Here is a 15,362-nt window from a genome sequence, read left to right as displayed (position 1 = left end):
AGGGTCCAGACCCGAAACGTTGGCTTTCCTGCTCCTCTGATGCTGCCTGGCCTGCTGTGTTCCTCCAGCTCCGCACTATGTTATCTCTGACTCCAGCATCTGTAGTTCTTACTATCTGTCAGTATCCTGTTCCTGTTTTCTCCCTATACCCTTTGTTCCCTTCAGCCCTGAGAACTATATCTAACTCCTTCTTGAAAACATTCAATATTTTGGCCTCAGCTGCTTTCTATGGCACCGCGTCACCCACACTCTAGGTGAAGACATTTCTCCTCATCTCAGTCCTAAGGGGCACTCCCCATATCCTGAGACAGTGATCCCTGGTTCTGGACTCCCCGGTCATCAGGAACATCCTTCCTGTCTTTGCACTGACCGATCCTGTTATGAGATGTTGCTATGAGATTCCACCCCCTGCCCCCAATTCTTCTAAAATCCAGTGAAAAGGGAGGATTCGCAAACATTCCTGCTACGCGTGCAAAGGTGCAGTTTTGTGAGATAATGATGTTTGTGTACCCAGTTGATTTTGCAATGATGGAATTCCTCGTGAGTGCCCACCACCAGGGACAGGAATGCAATGCTGGAAGGTTGTGGTTCAGGTTTCAGCTCACCGAGCGAAACCCAGGGAAAAGGAGCTGCAGATTTACTTCTGTTCCATCACTGCGCGTTGCTCTTCACTCTGTATGGGTTTCTGTGCACTCATTTGTGAGCGCCACTGGCAAATAACGTTGCTTACATTCACATGTAACTTGAATTGTTATTCATTGAATAAAAGCAGGAAACGTCAGTGGAGGTAATAATTACTGCAGCTCACTATGCTTCTGTTCTCCTGCCCTCTGACCCTGGAAGCTGCATTCGCTCTCTTCTCTTTCCAAACTCGGAATTCCCATTTCCCTCTCTCCAACTGTGGCCATCCTCCCACACCTTTTGCTGATGTGTAGGTGGGAACACGGTCCGCTTGAATTTTCTGAGCAGCAACAGTGGAGCTGGCTGTGGATTTCCAAACATCTTTACTTCTAGATTTTCTAGGGGGTGGGTCTAGACTGCTGTGTAGCGAAAAGATTATTTGAAAAATGTCCTGTCTGCTTCTTTTCAGGATCCTTGCGAAGATAGGAGGCACAAGGATATCTGGTCAAAAGAAAAAACATGTGATAGACTTCCGAAACTTCTCATCATTGGACCTCAAAAGTCAGGTAAGGGTATAAACCCCAAGGCCCAAGGTTTCTTTATATTTTACCTTTTCTCTTTCATTCTTATATTATGGAGTATTACAATGTTGCTAAAAGTAGAGAGCTGTTGTTGAAGTATTTTGTCCTGCGCTTATCAGGACACAATTGCAAGAATGCCAGATTTCAAAGGGAACAGTAATTTATATTGCATGGGAGGTATGCTAATTGATTATTACAATTCCCCTTGCACCACACATCCACAATTGATAAAAGATAAGGACTGGACTGGTTACTAAAAGGTATATTAGGGTGGCATAGTGGCACAGTGGTTAGCACTGCTGCCTCACAGCGCCAGGGACCCGGGTTTGATGCCAGCCTCGGGCAACTGTCTGTGTGGAGTTTGCACATTCTCCCCGTGTCTGCGTGGGTTTCCTCCAGGTGCTCTGGTTTCCTCCCACCGTCCAAAGATGTGCAGGCTAGGTGGACTGGCCATGATAAATTGCTTGTAGTGTTCAGGGATGTGTAAATTAGGTGGTTTATAGGGGGATGTGTCTGGATGGGATGCTCTGAGTTTCGGTGTGGACTTGTTGGGACGAAGGGCCTGTTTCCACACTGTAGGGATTCTATAATATTGCACCACTTGACACTGAATGCCAATGCTCAGACAGAGCTCTTATATTCCCACACTCCCTTCCCAATATCATAACTGCATTGTGGTCCTCAGTGGGATCCATGAACGAAGAATTCATATAAACTTATTTGTAGCCCCCTTTTCATTTTCGGGTTTTTGCAATTTAAAAATAACCAACCTAACATTGTGTTTTAAACGAGATCAAACACTAGTTTGTTACATGACTGATGCTGTAAGTCACTTTGATGTAATTGGTGAAATTACTAGCTACCACATAGAGTCATAGTTATACAGCATGGAAACAGACCCTTCAGTCCAACCAGTCCATTTCAACCATAATCCCAAACTAAACTCGTCCCACCTCACTGTGCTTGGCCCAAATCCCTCCAAACATTTCTTATTCATTTACTTATCTAAATGTCTTTTAAACGTTGTAACCGTAGCCACATCCTCCACTTCCTCAGGAAGTTCATTCCACACATGAACCTGTGCCTGCGTGGGTTTCCTCTGGGTGCTCCAGTTTCCTCCCACAGTCCAAAATGTGCAGGTTAAGTGGATTAGCCATGAGAATTGCAGGATGACAGAGATAGGGTGGGTCTGGGTGGGATACTCTTCAGAGGGCCGGTGTGGACTTGATGGGCCAAATGGCCTGCTTCCACACTCCAGGGGATCCTATGATTCTACTAATTCCACAGCAATGTCAATTACATTGGAATTCCTTGCAATATCCCTGCTATCTCCTCAGAATCACAGAATTGTTGCAGCACAGAAAGATGCCATTTTGCCTGTCGTGCCGGCATTGGCTCTTCAAATCAGCATCACTACCTGGTGCCAATCTTCTGCCTTTTCCCCCATACCTTGCAAACTATTTTTATTAAAATAAGCATCCGGTAGATAGAGTTGTTAAGAAGGCATATGGTGTGTTAGCTTTCATTAATAGAGGGAGTGCAAGAGCTGTGAAGTTATGCTCCAGCCTGGTTCGGCCACATCTGGAGTATTGCGTCCAGTTCTGGCCGCCTCATCACAGGAAAGATGCGGAAGTTTTGGAAAAGGTGCAGAGGAGATTTGCCAGGATGTTGCCTGGAATGGAGGGAAGGTCTTACGAGGAAAGGTTGAGAGAGCTAGGGCTTTTCTCTTTAGAACGACGAAGGATGAGAGGTGACTTGATAGAGGTGTACAAAATGATCAGAGGTATAGATAGAGCGGACAGCCAGAGACTTTTTCCTCGGGTGGAGGTAGCTATTACAAGGGGGGCATAGTTTTAAAGTGAATGGAGGTAGATATAGGAGAGATGTTAGAGATAGGTTCTTTACTCAGAGAGTAGTTGGGACATGGAATGCATTGCCGGAGAGGGTAGTGGAGTTGACCTCATTAGGGACATTTAAGCAGCTATTAGATAGGCATATGAATGATAGTATAAGGTAGGGGTGGAGGTTAGCTAGACCTCAGGATTAGGGTAAAAGTTCGGCACAACATCATGAGCCGAAGGGCCTGTGCTGTGTTGTACTGTTCCATGTTCTGTGTTCTATGTTCTAAGCTCTATATTCATCCGATGGCCTGACTTACAAGAATGTTTCCGGGGTAAGGAACTTCAGTTCTGAGGACAGATTGAAGAAGTTGGGATAGTTTTCCCTGAAGAGAAAAATGCCCAGTGGACATCTGATAGAAGTTTTCAAAATCATTTGTGGATTGAATACAGTGGATGGGTAGAATCAGTTCGTGGTCTGGAAAGGAGCAAGAACGAGAGGGCAGCGATTAAAAGGAGCGGGTGTGAGGTGAGGAAATCTCTTTCAGTCAGTGAGTAGTTAAGGTCTGAAATGAACTTCCTGAAAATGTGGTGGAGGCAGGTTCAGTTGAGGCATTATTTAGATTATTTCAACAGAAATAGCATGCTGGGATATGGGGAAAAGGCAGGAGATTGGAACTAGATAATGATGCTTGTTTAATGAGGGGTGCGGGAATGATGGGCTGAATGGCACTGAAATAATTCCATGATTCTGTGGTTTATTGAAAAGAAAATGGTGCCAGACTTTTCACTTCTGGGACGGCCCAGACCAATGTTCTCTCTCCGCTGCCTATGAAGACATGGCATCGTGCCATCTCAATCTGATTTCTCATGGGTTTGAATCAACTAAGAAGAACTCTTCTTCATTTGGCTCAAACTGTCATCCCCTGCATTTCTTCAGAGGGGTCTCCCAGACAGCTGGGGCAGGGAGGAGTGGCCTGGTGTTTGAGCTGGGACTAAAAGATAATGTCGGGGCCAGAATACGGGAATATTCACTGAGTAATATGGAAGCTCCCAGCTGGACCACTGACTGCTCAGCATCTGGGTGTCAGCCCTGGCTCCATTCATCACACACTGGCCTCTGAGTTACAAGATTCTTGATTCAAGTCCAATCAGGGATTTAAGCACAAAACTCCAGGCTGATGCTTCACTGAGGGAGTGCTGCACTGGTAGAGTTGCCATCTCTCAGATTGAATGAAGACGCCATCTGCCTATTTGGCTGGATCTAAACGTTCCATTTATTTGGGAGAAGAGCAGAAAAGTCCTCCCTGGTGACCTGGTCAATATTTATCCCTTGAATAACGTTATGAAAAGAAGCAGACGAACTGATCATTGTGGGATCTTGCTGTGTCCAAGCTGGCTGCTGCATTTCCTACATTGCAGCAGTAATTAGACTTCGAAACGTACTTCATTGGACATGGAACGCTGAGATGTCCATTGATTGTGAAGGTGTTATACAAATGCAAGAGTTTATTTCAAAACTAAAAATATATCCAGACCATTAGTTTGAGTACAAATGTTCGTGAAAAATGTTTCAATTGTACTCTGTTGTTGATTGTGTATTCAAACTGTTTCTTTTCGGTTGAAATTGTTTTGTGTTGTGAATATGAGATCGCTGGATAAAATCCAAACGCATTCTCAATATTTGTTGGAAGATGTTGCCCAAATGCTTCTAGAATCAACTGACTACAACTCTGTCATTGCCACATCCAGTTTGTTAGCCAACTGTGATATCTCGCCTCAAACTGGAGAATTAAAGTGGGTGTATTAAACAAATGAAGGAACTGAAAGGAGCCCAAAATAAGAATTGTTTAAGAAAATTAGGAAAAGCAAATGTTTTATGATTGGTGTATCCTTCAAACCCTTACTTTGTCAATCACAGCAAATATTTTTATTTCTTTTTAGCACACAGTTATCAGACTTCAAGTAAAATTTAGCTTGCTGCAAAGTGAAAGAGTCAATTACTGAGGTTTCCGTGTAGAATATTGTTACCTACCAAACCTGAGCAGAAAATAATAAAAATGCATCATCGGAAACACAGACAGTGGTCGATAATAAGTTCCAGAGAGAGAGCGTGAACAGGGAAAAAGAAGGCCACAAAGTTCCAAAATCTTTAGAATCTTTGTGGTGTTAAATTTTAAACCTAAGGCCTCAGTCAGTTAATTGTTGACTCAATAACAGAACAAACCTGTTGATATTTTTGATGTTTTCCCAATTTGTTTTTTCACTGGGAGCTGTTTTCCACAATGACAAGGAACATGTAGGGAGAAGTAGCTTTGCAGGATTTGCAGCTGCAAAGCCATGTTGCTTGTCTCTGCTGCACAGTGCAGGTGTTGAAATATAGTTCATTGTGTGTTCCTGAGCCCAGCCTGATTGTCTTTCCAAGCTGGTAGGTGGGCCTTTCTGCTCCCAACATGTGAAATTAAAAAAAAATGTGGGTATTAAACAGGAGATAAGAATTTCTTGATGCTGATTCAGTTGCCTAGTTTTGATGTCTTTGGATAAAAAGGGATTATCAGTGCAGGCAGCTTCATTAATTCTGCATAAGTTTCATGAAACTTGACACAATCTGTGATTGGGTGACAACTGCAGCCATTTTAGATATATGCTTCCTCTTGTTCAAAAACCATTTTAATCTGTGATAAGTCTCCTGTATAACAATCAGACGCTGGAAGTTTAAATTTGATCGTTCATATTTACCAATACCATAACAGGATGCCAAAGGGATGTAAAAATTACTTGGGACCAAGTGCTGAAATGCAAAATAATTTTCAAAATATTGACAAGGTTACAGTTCACTGATTACAGTAGAAACTGCATCTGAACAGATTCAGGTAGGTTTGCAAAAGAATAAAGAGAGTACGGGTGGGAATGTCCCTACCTCTGAGCAAGGAAGCATGAGTAGAAATCCCACCTGCTCCAGAAGTGTCACAACATCTCTAAAAATATCTAAAGAGTGTATTGAACAGGGCAGTCCCTGATCCATGCTGCTGCTTATGTAGAATATATTCTTGTAACTCAACTGGCCTGTTTCCGTTATTGTCATTGTATATATGATACTATGCGGCAATACTGTTCTTGTATTTACCTAACTGGTTTACATGAGGTGTGTTAAGTAACAAAATAAAACCAGAAAGTGCTGGAGAAATTCCGTGGCTCTGGCAACATCTGTGGGGAGAGAAAGAGAGTTAACATTTTGAGTCTGACATGACTCTTTTTCAGAACTGAAAGGATCTGGAAAATGGTGCCTTTTACGCTAATGACAGAAATGGGAGGAGGAGTGAATGGAACAGATTGTGAGAGCGCCCGAAGCAAAAGACAAAAGCTGTGATCGTTACGGTCTGAATATTCTCGCAATCTGTTCCACTCGCTCCTCCTCCCCGTCAAGAGCCTGAAACCACAATTGTCCAACTGCTTTCAATTCTAAAAGAGAATCCTACTGGACTTGAAACGTTAACTCTCTTTCTCTCCCCACCGATGCTGCCGGACCTGCTGAGATTCTCCAGTATTCTCTGTTTTTATTTCAGATTTCCAGAATCTGCAGCATTTTGCCTTTGTTCAGGCATTACATAACACTGCTGTTGTCACACAGACTGAGCTGGTCTCACATGCACAGCAGAGTGAACCACGCTACCACCAACAAGTTCCCCTCCAAGCTGCTTAACATCTTGACTTGGAAATATATCGCCATTCCTTCACAGTTGCTAGGTCAAAATCCTGGAAATTCCTCCCTAAATGCATTGTGGGTCAACCTAGAGCACAGGGCCAGCAGTGGTTCAAGAAAGTAGCTCACCATCACCTTCACAAGGGCAACTAGAAATGGGCAATAAATGCTGGCCCGGCCAGAGACCCACATGTCCCACAAGTGAATAGAAAAATGCAAGAACCACACATGCAGGCTTTCCAGCAGTGATCGCCAGATATCGAATTGAAGCCGGAATTTTAGATATGGCAAAAGAAAAATTTTCGATACGACAACACATGAAGCCCCATGATTACACCCTGCTGAACTCAGTGTGGCCTGGGAATCAAACTGCTACATGTGGAACTTTAGGTCTTTAGGGAAGCTTGATCTTTAGTTTGAAAAGTTGTCATCTTGCCATAATTGGGAGTGTTTCCCTAACTTGGCCCAACTAACTGAAGCAATACACAACTGGGCCATAGGGACAGGCACCAGCAGCTGGATTTCCCAACCAGAATCTGTGCGTGTAATTAACAAACGTCAAATCTAGACATCAGCTCCCTGGGAATATGTCCTCCTCCCTTTCCCAGTTGGCCTGTGGAATTCCAGTCTTCACAGATGTGAAAAACTACAGTCATGGTGCCTTCATGGTGTTAGTATGTTGTGTTAATTTAAAACCACCCAGTTGTAGCAATTGAACATGCCAATAAGCATTTAACCAAATATTCCAGTATCCATATAAATCAATAAGTGAACTCCTTTAAAATTGTATATTTTGCCCTCACTGGAATTAACATAGAAGAATCATACAATCCCTACGGTGTAGGGACAAGCCAATCAGCCCAACAAGTCTACATTGACCTTCCGAAGAGCATCCCACCCCACTACCCTTGCCTTGTAGCCCCCCATTCCCCATGGCTAACACACCTAATCTACACACCCCTGGACACTATGGGCAATTTCCCATGGCCAATCCACCCAACCTGTACATCTTTGGACTGTGGGAGGAAACCAGAGCACCCAGCACAAACCTACGCAGGTACAGGAAGAATGTGTGACCTCTACACAGACGTTGGAATTGAACTCAGATCCCTGGTGCTGTGAGGCAGCAGTGCTAATGACTGCACCACCATTACAAATCATAGAATTCCTACAGAGTAGAAGCAGGCCATTAGGCCCATTGAGTCCACAACAACCCTTTAAAGACCCAGTCCCTGCAACCCTGCATTTCCCACGGCTAATCCACCTAACCTATACATCTTTGGACTGTGAGAGGAAACTCATGTAGAAACAGGGAGAACATGCAAAGTGCACACAGACAGTCACCCAAGGCTGGGATTGAACCCGGGCTCCTGGTGCTGTGAGGCAGCAGCGATAACCACTGTGCCGCCCCAAGTCCTTGTGAGACATGTTTTAATCATTTAATTTGAATGCATTGGAAATCAGAAAGTGCATTAGGATAATAGAACAGAGCGGAGAATACAGTGTTAAAGCTGCAAAGAAGGTGCACAAGGTGCGAGACCAACATTAAATCTAAAATTTGAGAGGTCCGTTCAGAAGTCTAATAGCAGTGGGGAAGGAGCTGTTCTTGAATATGTTGGTATGTGTGTTTAAGCTTTTGTATCTACTACTTAATGGAGGAGGTTGGAAGAGATTATAACCGGGATGAGAGGGGTCTTTAATGATGTTGAGTCAGCAGGAAGTGTAGGTTGAGTCAATGGATGGAAGGTTGGCTTGTGTGATGGACTGAGCTGTGTTCACAGCTCTCTGTTGTTTCTTACAGTCCTGGGCAGAGCAATTGTGACCTTCTTCATTTGGTTTCAGTAACTTAGACTTATACCAATTGGAAGGCTTTTATGCAGAGAGACACACATGCAACCTGCAGTCCAAAGGTAACTCCCTGTATTATTCACACCCACAAGCTGTTTAGCTGCCCAGGGACCAATCAGAGAGTTGCCACCAGGCCGATGATGTTTAGCATTTGTAATTAGACATAAGTGCATAAACCAATCAGTTACTTGTGGCCAGCGAAATTTCACTGTGAACATATTCTGGTGCCATGCCATTGACAAAATCTTCCCCCACTGCTGGAAAAATGCAGAACTGTAAATACCGAACACAATGAGTTTCAGTAATTTATTTTTACATGTGCAGCAACACCTTCCACAATCCTTAGTTTTAAAACAGTCTTTCTTCCATTCTTAGTCCATAACCAAAAATACAGAAAGTAAAGACCCCTCTCATCCCGGTTATGTCTGGACATAAGCAAAAAGCAAAGAATGCAGATGCTGAAATTTGAAGGAGAAATGAATGCAGCAAACACTTCGGAGATCAGGGAGGGAGCAGAAGGGTTCAAGTTTCAGCTGTGAACTCTTGGTGTTTAGGCAGAGGTAGACAGCAAGCTTGCAACACCCAGTTTGATGAAAATGAGATGTGGGTGGTCATCAGTTTACACAACTGAATAATTTGCTTGGATCAGAAGCAGCAATTGGACATAGGAATCCTGCTTTGAATTAGAAATGCCATTTGCAAAATTATGTTTGCAGAAAATCTGCACCATAATATTATGTCAGTAACAGCTGACGCTCTCTCCCCAGGTACCACAGCTCTCTATCTATTCCTCACTATGCACCCGGATGTCACCAGCAATTCTCCAAACCCTGACAGCTTTGAGGAGTTGCAGTTCTTTAATGGACCGAACTATCATAAGGGCATTGACTGGTAAGGGAGCGATCAAAACAACTGGGTACACAGCCTAATAAAACCCCAATACTGTGGATGTTGGAAATCTGAAATAAGAAGAGAAAATGCAGATCTGATGGCCTCTGTAAAGAGAGAGAAATAGGGTTAATGTTTTGAATCTGATCTCTTCTTCAGGATGAAGTTGTGGAATGATGGTTTTTATGCTGCTGCCTGCGGGGGAGGAGGAGTGTGTGGAGCAGGTGGTACCCAGATCAAAAGACAAAAGGAGTGCTGATGGTGGTCTGGGAGATGTAAAATAGGTGCAAGTGTTAGGTGTGATAAGGAGAAAATCAGCCCACTGTGTTGAGAGAAAAACTACTTGGGCACAAGCAAGACAAGGCTGGTGCGAGGGAAGGGAGAAGGGGAATGAAATCGCATTCAGTCAGGCTCAGAATGTTGAGGTCTAGCAGTCCTGGGGTGGCCTGGTGGCTCAGTGGTTAGCACTGCTTCTCTCACAGCACTAGGGACCTGGGTTTGATTCCAGCTGCAGATGACTGACTATGTGGAGTTTCCACATTCTCCTCATGTCTGCGTGGGTTTCCTTTGGGTGCTCCGGTTTCCTCTCATGGTCCAGGTTGATTGGCCCTGAGGAAAATGCAGGGTTACAGGGATATGTTGGGATGCTCTACATTGGGTTGGTATGGACTCAATGGGCCAAATGGCCTGCTTCTACACCGTAGGGATTCTATGAGAAGCCGTAAGATGCCTTAACAGGAAATGGGATATTTTTTGGTTATTTTTCATCCATACATTATTTATTCATTCTTTATTCATAACCTATCTGTAAGCCCTTACAAAAGTCCAAAAACAGTTTTGTACAGACTTTGCAGAGAAAACAAAACAACACAACACAACAGAATTTGAAATTCCTCAGAACTTCCATGCAGTTAAAAAACAAAGGCATTTTTTCATTCACGCTTGTTTTTATTTTAAAAATGTACTTTATTCATAAAAAAAATCTTTGTGTATGTACATTATCACATTGTACAGTTACATATCAAGTAAATCAATAAAATATTGGGCTTTGACTTTATCCAAAACACAAATGACTTCTCTTACACGTACAATACTAATATTCACATATATTTGAGGCACTGGGAGAGTCTGATAACTGAACGGACCCCCATTTACCTTCAGCAGGGGGACCTCAGACAGGGGTCTTTCCCCACTGCACCTTGGCAGTAGCTGCACTGAGCTTTAGCATGTCCCACAGCACGTAGTCCTGGACCTTGGAATGTGCCAGTCTGCAACCCTCGGTCGGGGTCAACTCATTGTTCCGGAAGACCAACAAGGTCCGGGCAGACCAAAGAGTGTCTTTCACCGAGTTGATGGTCCTCCAGGTGCAGTAGATGTTTGTCTCAATCTGTATCCCTGGGAACAGACTGCAGAGCATAGACTTTCACGTCATGGAGCTGTTTGGTTTGAATCTCGACAAGATCATACAAGCTTGCATTGAACAGGACAACCTACACTGCACACTCATGGACACCCAGTACAAGAACGTACCTTACCCCATCATTAACAGTATCAGTTACATTGACACAGCACATGGAGCTTGGTTCTTGCCAATAACCTTCAACTGAAACAGTTGGAAGGAACTAGGTGGATGTTTTGGAATGTTTCCTTTGAATTAAAGCCCAGACAGGGAAAGAAAATACCATAAACCTTTCTTCATGGCAATGAGTGTCATCCTGCCGGAAATGCAGATCGAGAAGGTTACTCTTACAGAACCGTTTAAAAGAAAGACTCATGGATTCACAAAAGTTTGAAAGGGACACAAACATAAATCAATGGCCATCAATGGCAGAGCAAGGTTGACCAAATGGTCAATTCCTTCCTTTGCCTTTGCAGTGGTTTCTGGGCTTTATATCCAACTGCTTTTGACTAAGAACTGTCAAGATATGTTCTTTCAATTTTATTCTTGTATGGGATGTGGGTGTTACTAGAAAGGAGGCATTAGTTGCTCTTGAGCTGAATGCCTTGCCTAACCATTTAAGAGTCAACCACATTGCTGTGGGCCTAGAGTCATAGAATCCCTACAGTGTGGAACCAGGCCATTTGGCCCATTGAATCCACACTGACCCTCCGAAAAGCATCGCACCCAGACCCACGACCCTACCCCACACCTCCCACAGCCAATCCACCTATCCTGCACATCCCTGGACACTATGGGCAATTTAGCATGGACAATCCACCTAACCTGCACATTTTTGGGCTGTGGGAGGAAACCGGAGTACCCGGAGGAAACCCACAGGGAGAAAATGTGCAAACTCCACACAGTCGCTCGAGGATGGACTCAAAGCCAGGACCCTGGCATCATAAAGCAGCAGCGCCATCCAGGAGCTTCCAAGAGTCAAGTGTAGACCAGACCATGTAAGGGCAGCAGAGTTCCTTCCCTAATGGACATGATTGAAACACATATGTTTTTAAACTAAAGTCTTTACATGGTCATTGTTAGACTAGCTTTTAGTTGCAGAGTTTTATTGAATTCAAATTTCACCATCTGCTGTGGTGGGATTCGAACCCATGACAACAGAGGATCAGAGAGCGCACGATCAGGATGGTGTGTGGCTCGGAGGCAAGCCTGCAACTAGTGGCGTTCCTATGTATCTATTGTCTTTCTAGATGATAATGGTGGGGTTCTTGTGAAACAATTGTAGTGATTGGAGAAGCTCAGAAGACCCAGATTCAAACCCCATCTCCTCCAGAGGTGAATAGCCTGATTAAACTTATCTGAATGGTATTGGTTGTGAGTTTGGAATGTGCTGTCTAAGGAGTCTGAGTGAGATGTTGCACTGCATCTTGTAATTAGTTCCTACTTTCTTCCCCTCTACCTGCAGGTACATGGACTTTTTCCCCGTTCCATCCAACACAAGCTCGGATTTCTTCTTCGAGAAGAGTGCAAATTACTTCGATTCTGAGGTGGCCCCAAAACGGGCAATGGCCCTGTTGCCAAAAGCGAAAATCATCACCATTCTGATCAATCCCGCCGACCGGGCTTACTCCTGGTACCAGGTACCTACTGGCTGGCACCTCTTCCAGCTGGGACTAGGCTGGCGAGTTCATCTGGAAAATCAATTGTCCAGAACAGCGGGAGTGGAGGGAGAGTGGGCTGTGTTTATATTTGATACACGTGGGAGGGGGAAGGTTGAAAAATCACACTTTGGCAGGAACATCGGGCAGGATTGTGGGTCCTGTATGGGCAAGTACGGAATCAAGTGGGAGTGGAATTCTATATTGCCAGCTTGCTACCCCCAGGGTGTGATTGGTGTTATGGACCTGTCCAAAACCCCCTCAAAATATATTAAAAAGGTAGCCTAGACCCTAACTTTTTCTTATTTTAAAGGCAAGAGCTGGGTATTACATCCTGGATGCAATTTGATTGGTTAAACTACCAAACTTGAAGTAAAACACACTTTATTCGTGCACTATAGACAAAATACAACAAAAGAAAGAAAGACAGTAATGCTGTAGATCAGGAACAAAAACAGAAGTTGCTGGAAAAACTCAGCAGGTCCGGCAGCATCTGTAAAGAAAGAAGGAATTGGAATAACTTAACTTTATTGGGATACTAAACAGGATAATAGATTATTTAACCACTAAACAGTAACTGTTCCGATATAGTGACATCCCATAAACACAAAGGCAAATTCAATAAAGTAGATTGTCTCACATGCAGTTCCCCCATCCAAGAGGAAAAACATCAAGAGAAAACTCTGAGAGAGAGACAGTAGCATGAGAGACAAGTACTTCAGCTTCCAAACCCAACTTCAAGACCCCAGCAAATACAACTGAAAAACTAAAGCTAAAATTCCCAGTTCTGTGGGGGTTTGACCTCACCCATTCTGTTGTTCGAACTTAAAAGAAAAGCCCAAGACCGCACAACCTGTTCACTTTATTGGCTTTAGAGCAGACTGCTCATCACCTCTGTCATGACCTTTCTTCACAAAAAAAAAGCAGGACAAAACAGACCTCTTAAAGCCATAATATTGTAACCATGGAGATTGAAGGATCACCTGCCCAGCCACATCGAGGAGCTAATTACAGATAATCAATGACTTATTAAGGCAAAGGCAGACTAGAATTTTTCAAATGTCCTCCAGGACATCTGAGGCTTGGAGGGTAGGCCAAAGGCCTGGATGTTAGTAGATTGGGAGGGCAGTGATGAGTGTGGACAGGGCAGCAGTTCAGCCAGGCTGTTTCCACTGCCTACTCTATGATGGCATGTGTCCCCCACAATGGTCACCCGTTGCTGAGTCTATTTTGCTGATTTAACAGTTTCAAAATGTGCAGCGAGGGCACTTCAGAAAGAACTGACCTGAACTGCAGGTTCCATCTCCTTTCATGCTGGAGGACATTCCGTTGACCAAGTGACTGTTTTCCTCCGGCCGTCAGTAATACAGGGCCGTGACGCCACCACCCCCCACACCCCCAATCCCAACTTGGCATTGGTGCCCTGACTCGAAAAGTGAAGTCCTGCCAATGTTCAAGATTTGCTTGGTTGGGCAGGTGAAATTGGTGGAAATGAAATTGGGCCTGGGTCAGTAAGTGAGACCGAGAAGATTGGACTGTGTGCAGGTAAGATGTTGACATGGATCAACAGTGTGGTCCAATTGCCTGGTCCCCTGGGGCATAGCTTACATGTAGGTGTTTTTCTCACCCGGTTTCTAATCTGCTTTGATGTGCTGATTGCCAGTTTGCATTTTTCCTGATTTAAAGCGAGTGCGAGCTCACCGCAAAACACAGGCTGCAATTCATAGAAAATGGGAGCAGGAACAGGTCATTTGGCCCTTCGAGTCTGCCCTGATCATCCGTCTCAGTCCCCTGATCCCAATTCCTCCCCATACCCTTTGATCCCTTTAGCTCTAAGAACTATATCTCACTCCCCTTCTTTAAATACTCAGTGTATTGGCCTCAGCCGCTTCTTGTGACAGAGAATTCCACAAGCTCACCACACTCTGGGTGAAGACATTTCTCCTCATCTCAGACTTAAACAGTCCACCCTGTGTCCCTGGAATGTAACTGCTAATTCTGGACTCCTTGGTCATCAGGAATGTCTTTCTTGCGTTTACCCCTGTCTAGTCCTTTTAGAATGTTATAGGTTTCCATGAGATCCCCCCTCACTCCACTGAATCCAGTCCAGAGTCTCTTCATACGTTGGTCCTGCTAGCCCAGGAATTAGCCTGATGAGCCCTTGTTGCACGGCCTCCATCACCAGAACATCACTCCTGAGATAAGGAGAACAAAACTGCACACAGTACTCCAGGTGTGGTCTCACCAAGGCCCTGTACAATTTGCAGCAAGACATCCCTCCTCCTGGACTTGAATCCTGTCACTATAAAGACCATTTGTCTTCTACACCTGCAATGCTCACTTTCAGCAACCAGTGTACATCCCTGCTCCTGTACTTGAAAGAAAGATCGATGTTGCTTGCCTGGACAAGGAAGGAATTGGAAACACTTGTAGAGGTTCTGAATGGAGTGAAATGTATGAACTTGGAGTGCAATGATGGGTAATGGCCTACTCAGAATTATCACTGACGCTGTCTGTAATGAATGGTCCACTGATCCTGCCTAATCCTTTTACTATGGGAGAGACACCACTCTTGTGAGAAAACAGGCTAAGCATTTAGGACTGAGATGAGGAGAAATTTCTTCACTTGGAGAGTGGTGATTTCGAACGAGAGGCTAGATAGGCTGGGACTTATTTCACTGGACCGTAGGACATTGAGAGGTGACCTTATAGAGGTTTATAAAATCATGAGGGGTGTAGATAAGGTGAATGGCAGGTGCCTTTTCCCTAGGGTGGGGGATTTCAAGACTAGGGACATATTTATAAGGTGAGAGGGGAAAGATTTAA

At 44.1% G+C, this 15,362-nt stretch overlaps 1 protein-coding gene across 1 annotated transcript in view; it reads left to right on the top strand.

Moving 5' to 3' along the window:
* Window positions 1–15,362, top strand: part of ndst1b (N-deacetylase/N-sulfotransferase (heparan glucosaminyl) 1b) — a 331,224-nt gene that overhangs the window by 290,913 nt on the left and 24,949 nt on the right. Inside the window, exons 15-18 of the mRNA XM_048603490.1 lie at window positions 435–540; window positions 1,091–1,187; window positions 9,359–9,482; window positions 12,344–12,518. Coding sequence (XP_048459447.1) covers window positions 435–540; window positions 1,091–1,187; window positions 9,359–9,482; window positions 12,344–12,518 — 502 coding nt within the window. The remainder of the gene's footprint in view (window positions 1–434; window positions 541–1,090; window positions 1,188–9,358; window positions 9,483–12,343; window positions 12,519–15,362) is intronic.

Source organism: Rhincodon typus, chromosome 12, assembly GCF_021869965.1.
Source record: "Rhincodon typus isolate 14 chromosome 12, sRhiTyp1.1, whole genome shotgun sequence".
In the NCBI taxonomy this organism is placed as follows: Eukaryota; Metazoa; Chordata; class Chondrichthyes; order Orectolobiformes; family Rhincodontidae; genus Rhincodon; species Rhincodon typus.
Note: the sequence above shows the minus strand (reverse complement) of the source record. Positions and strands in the feature narration are given on the sequence as shown.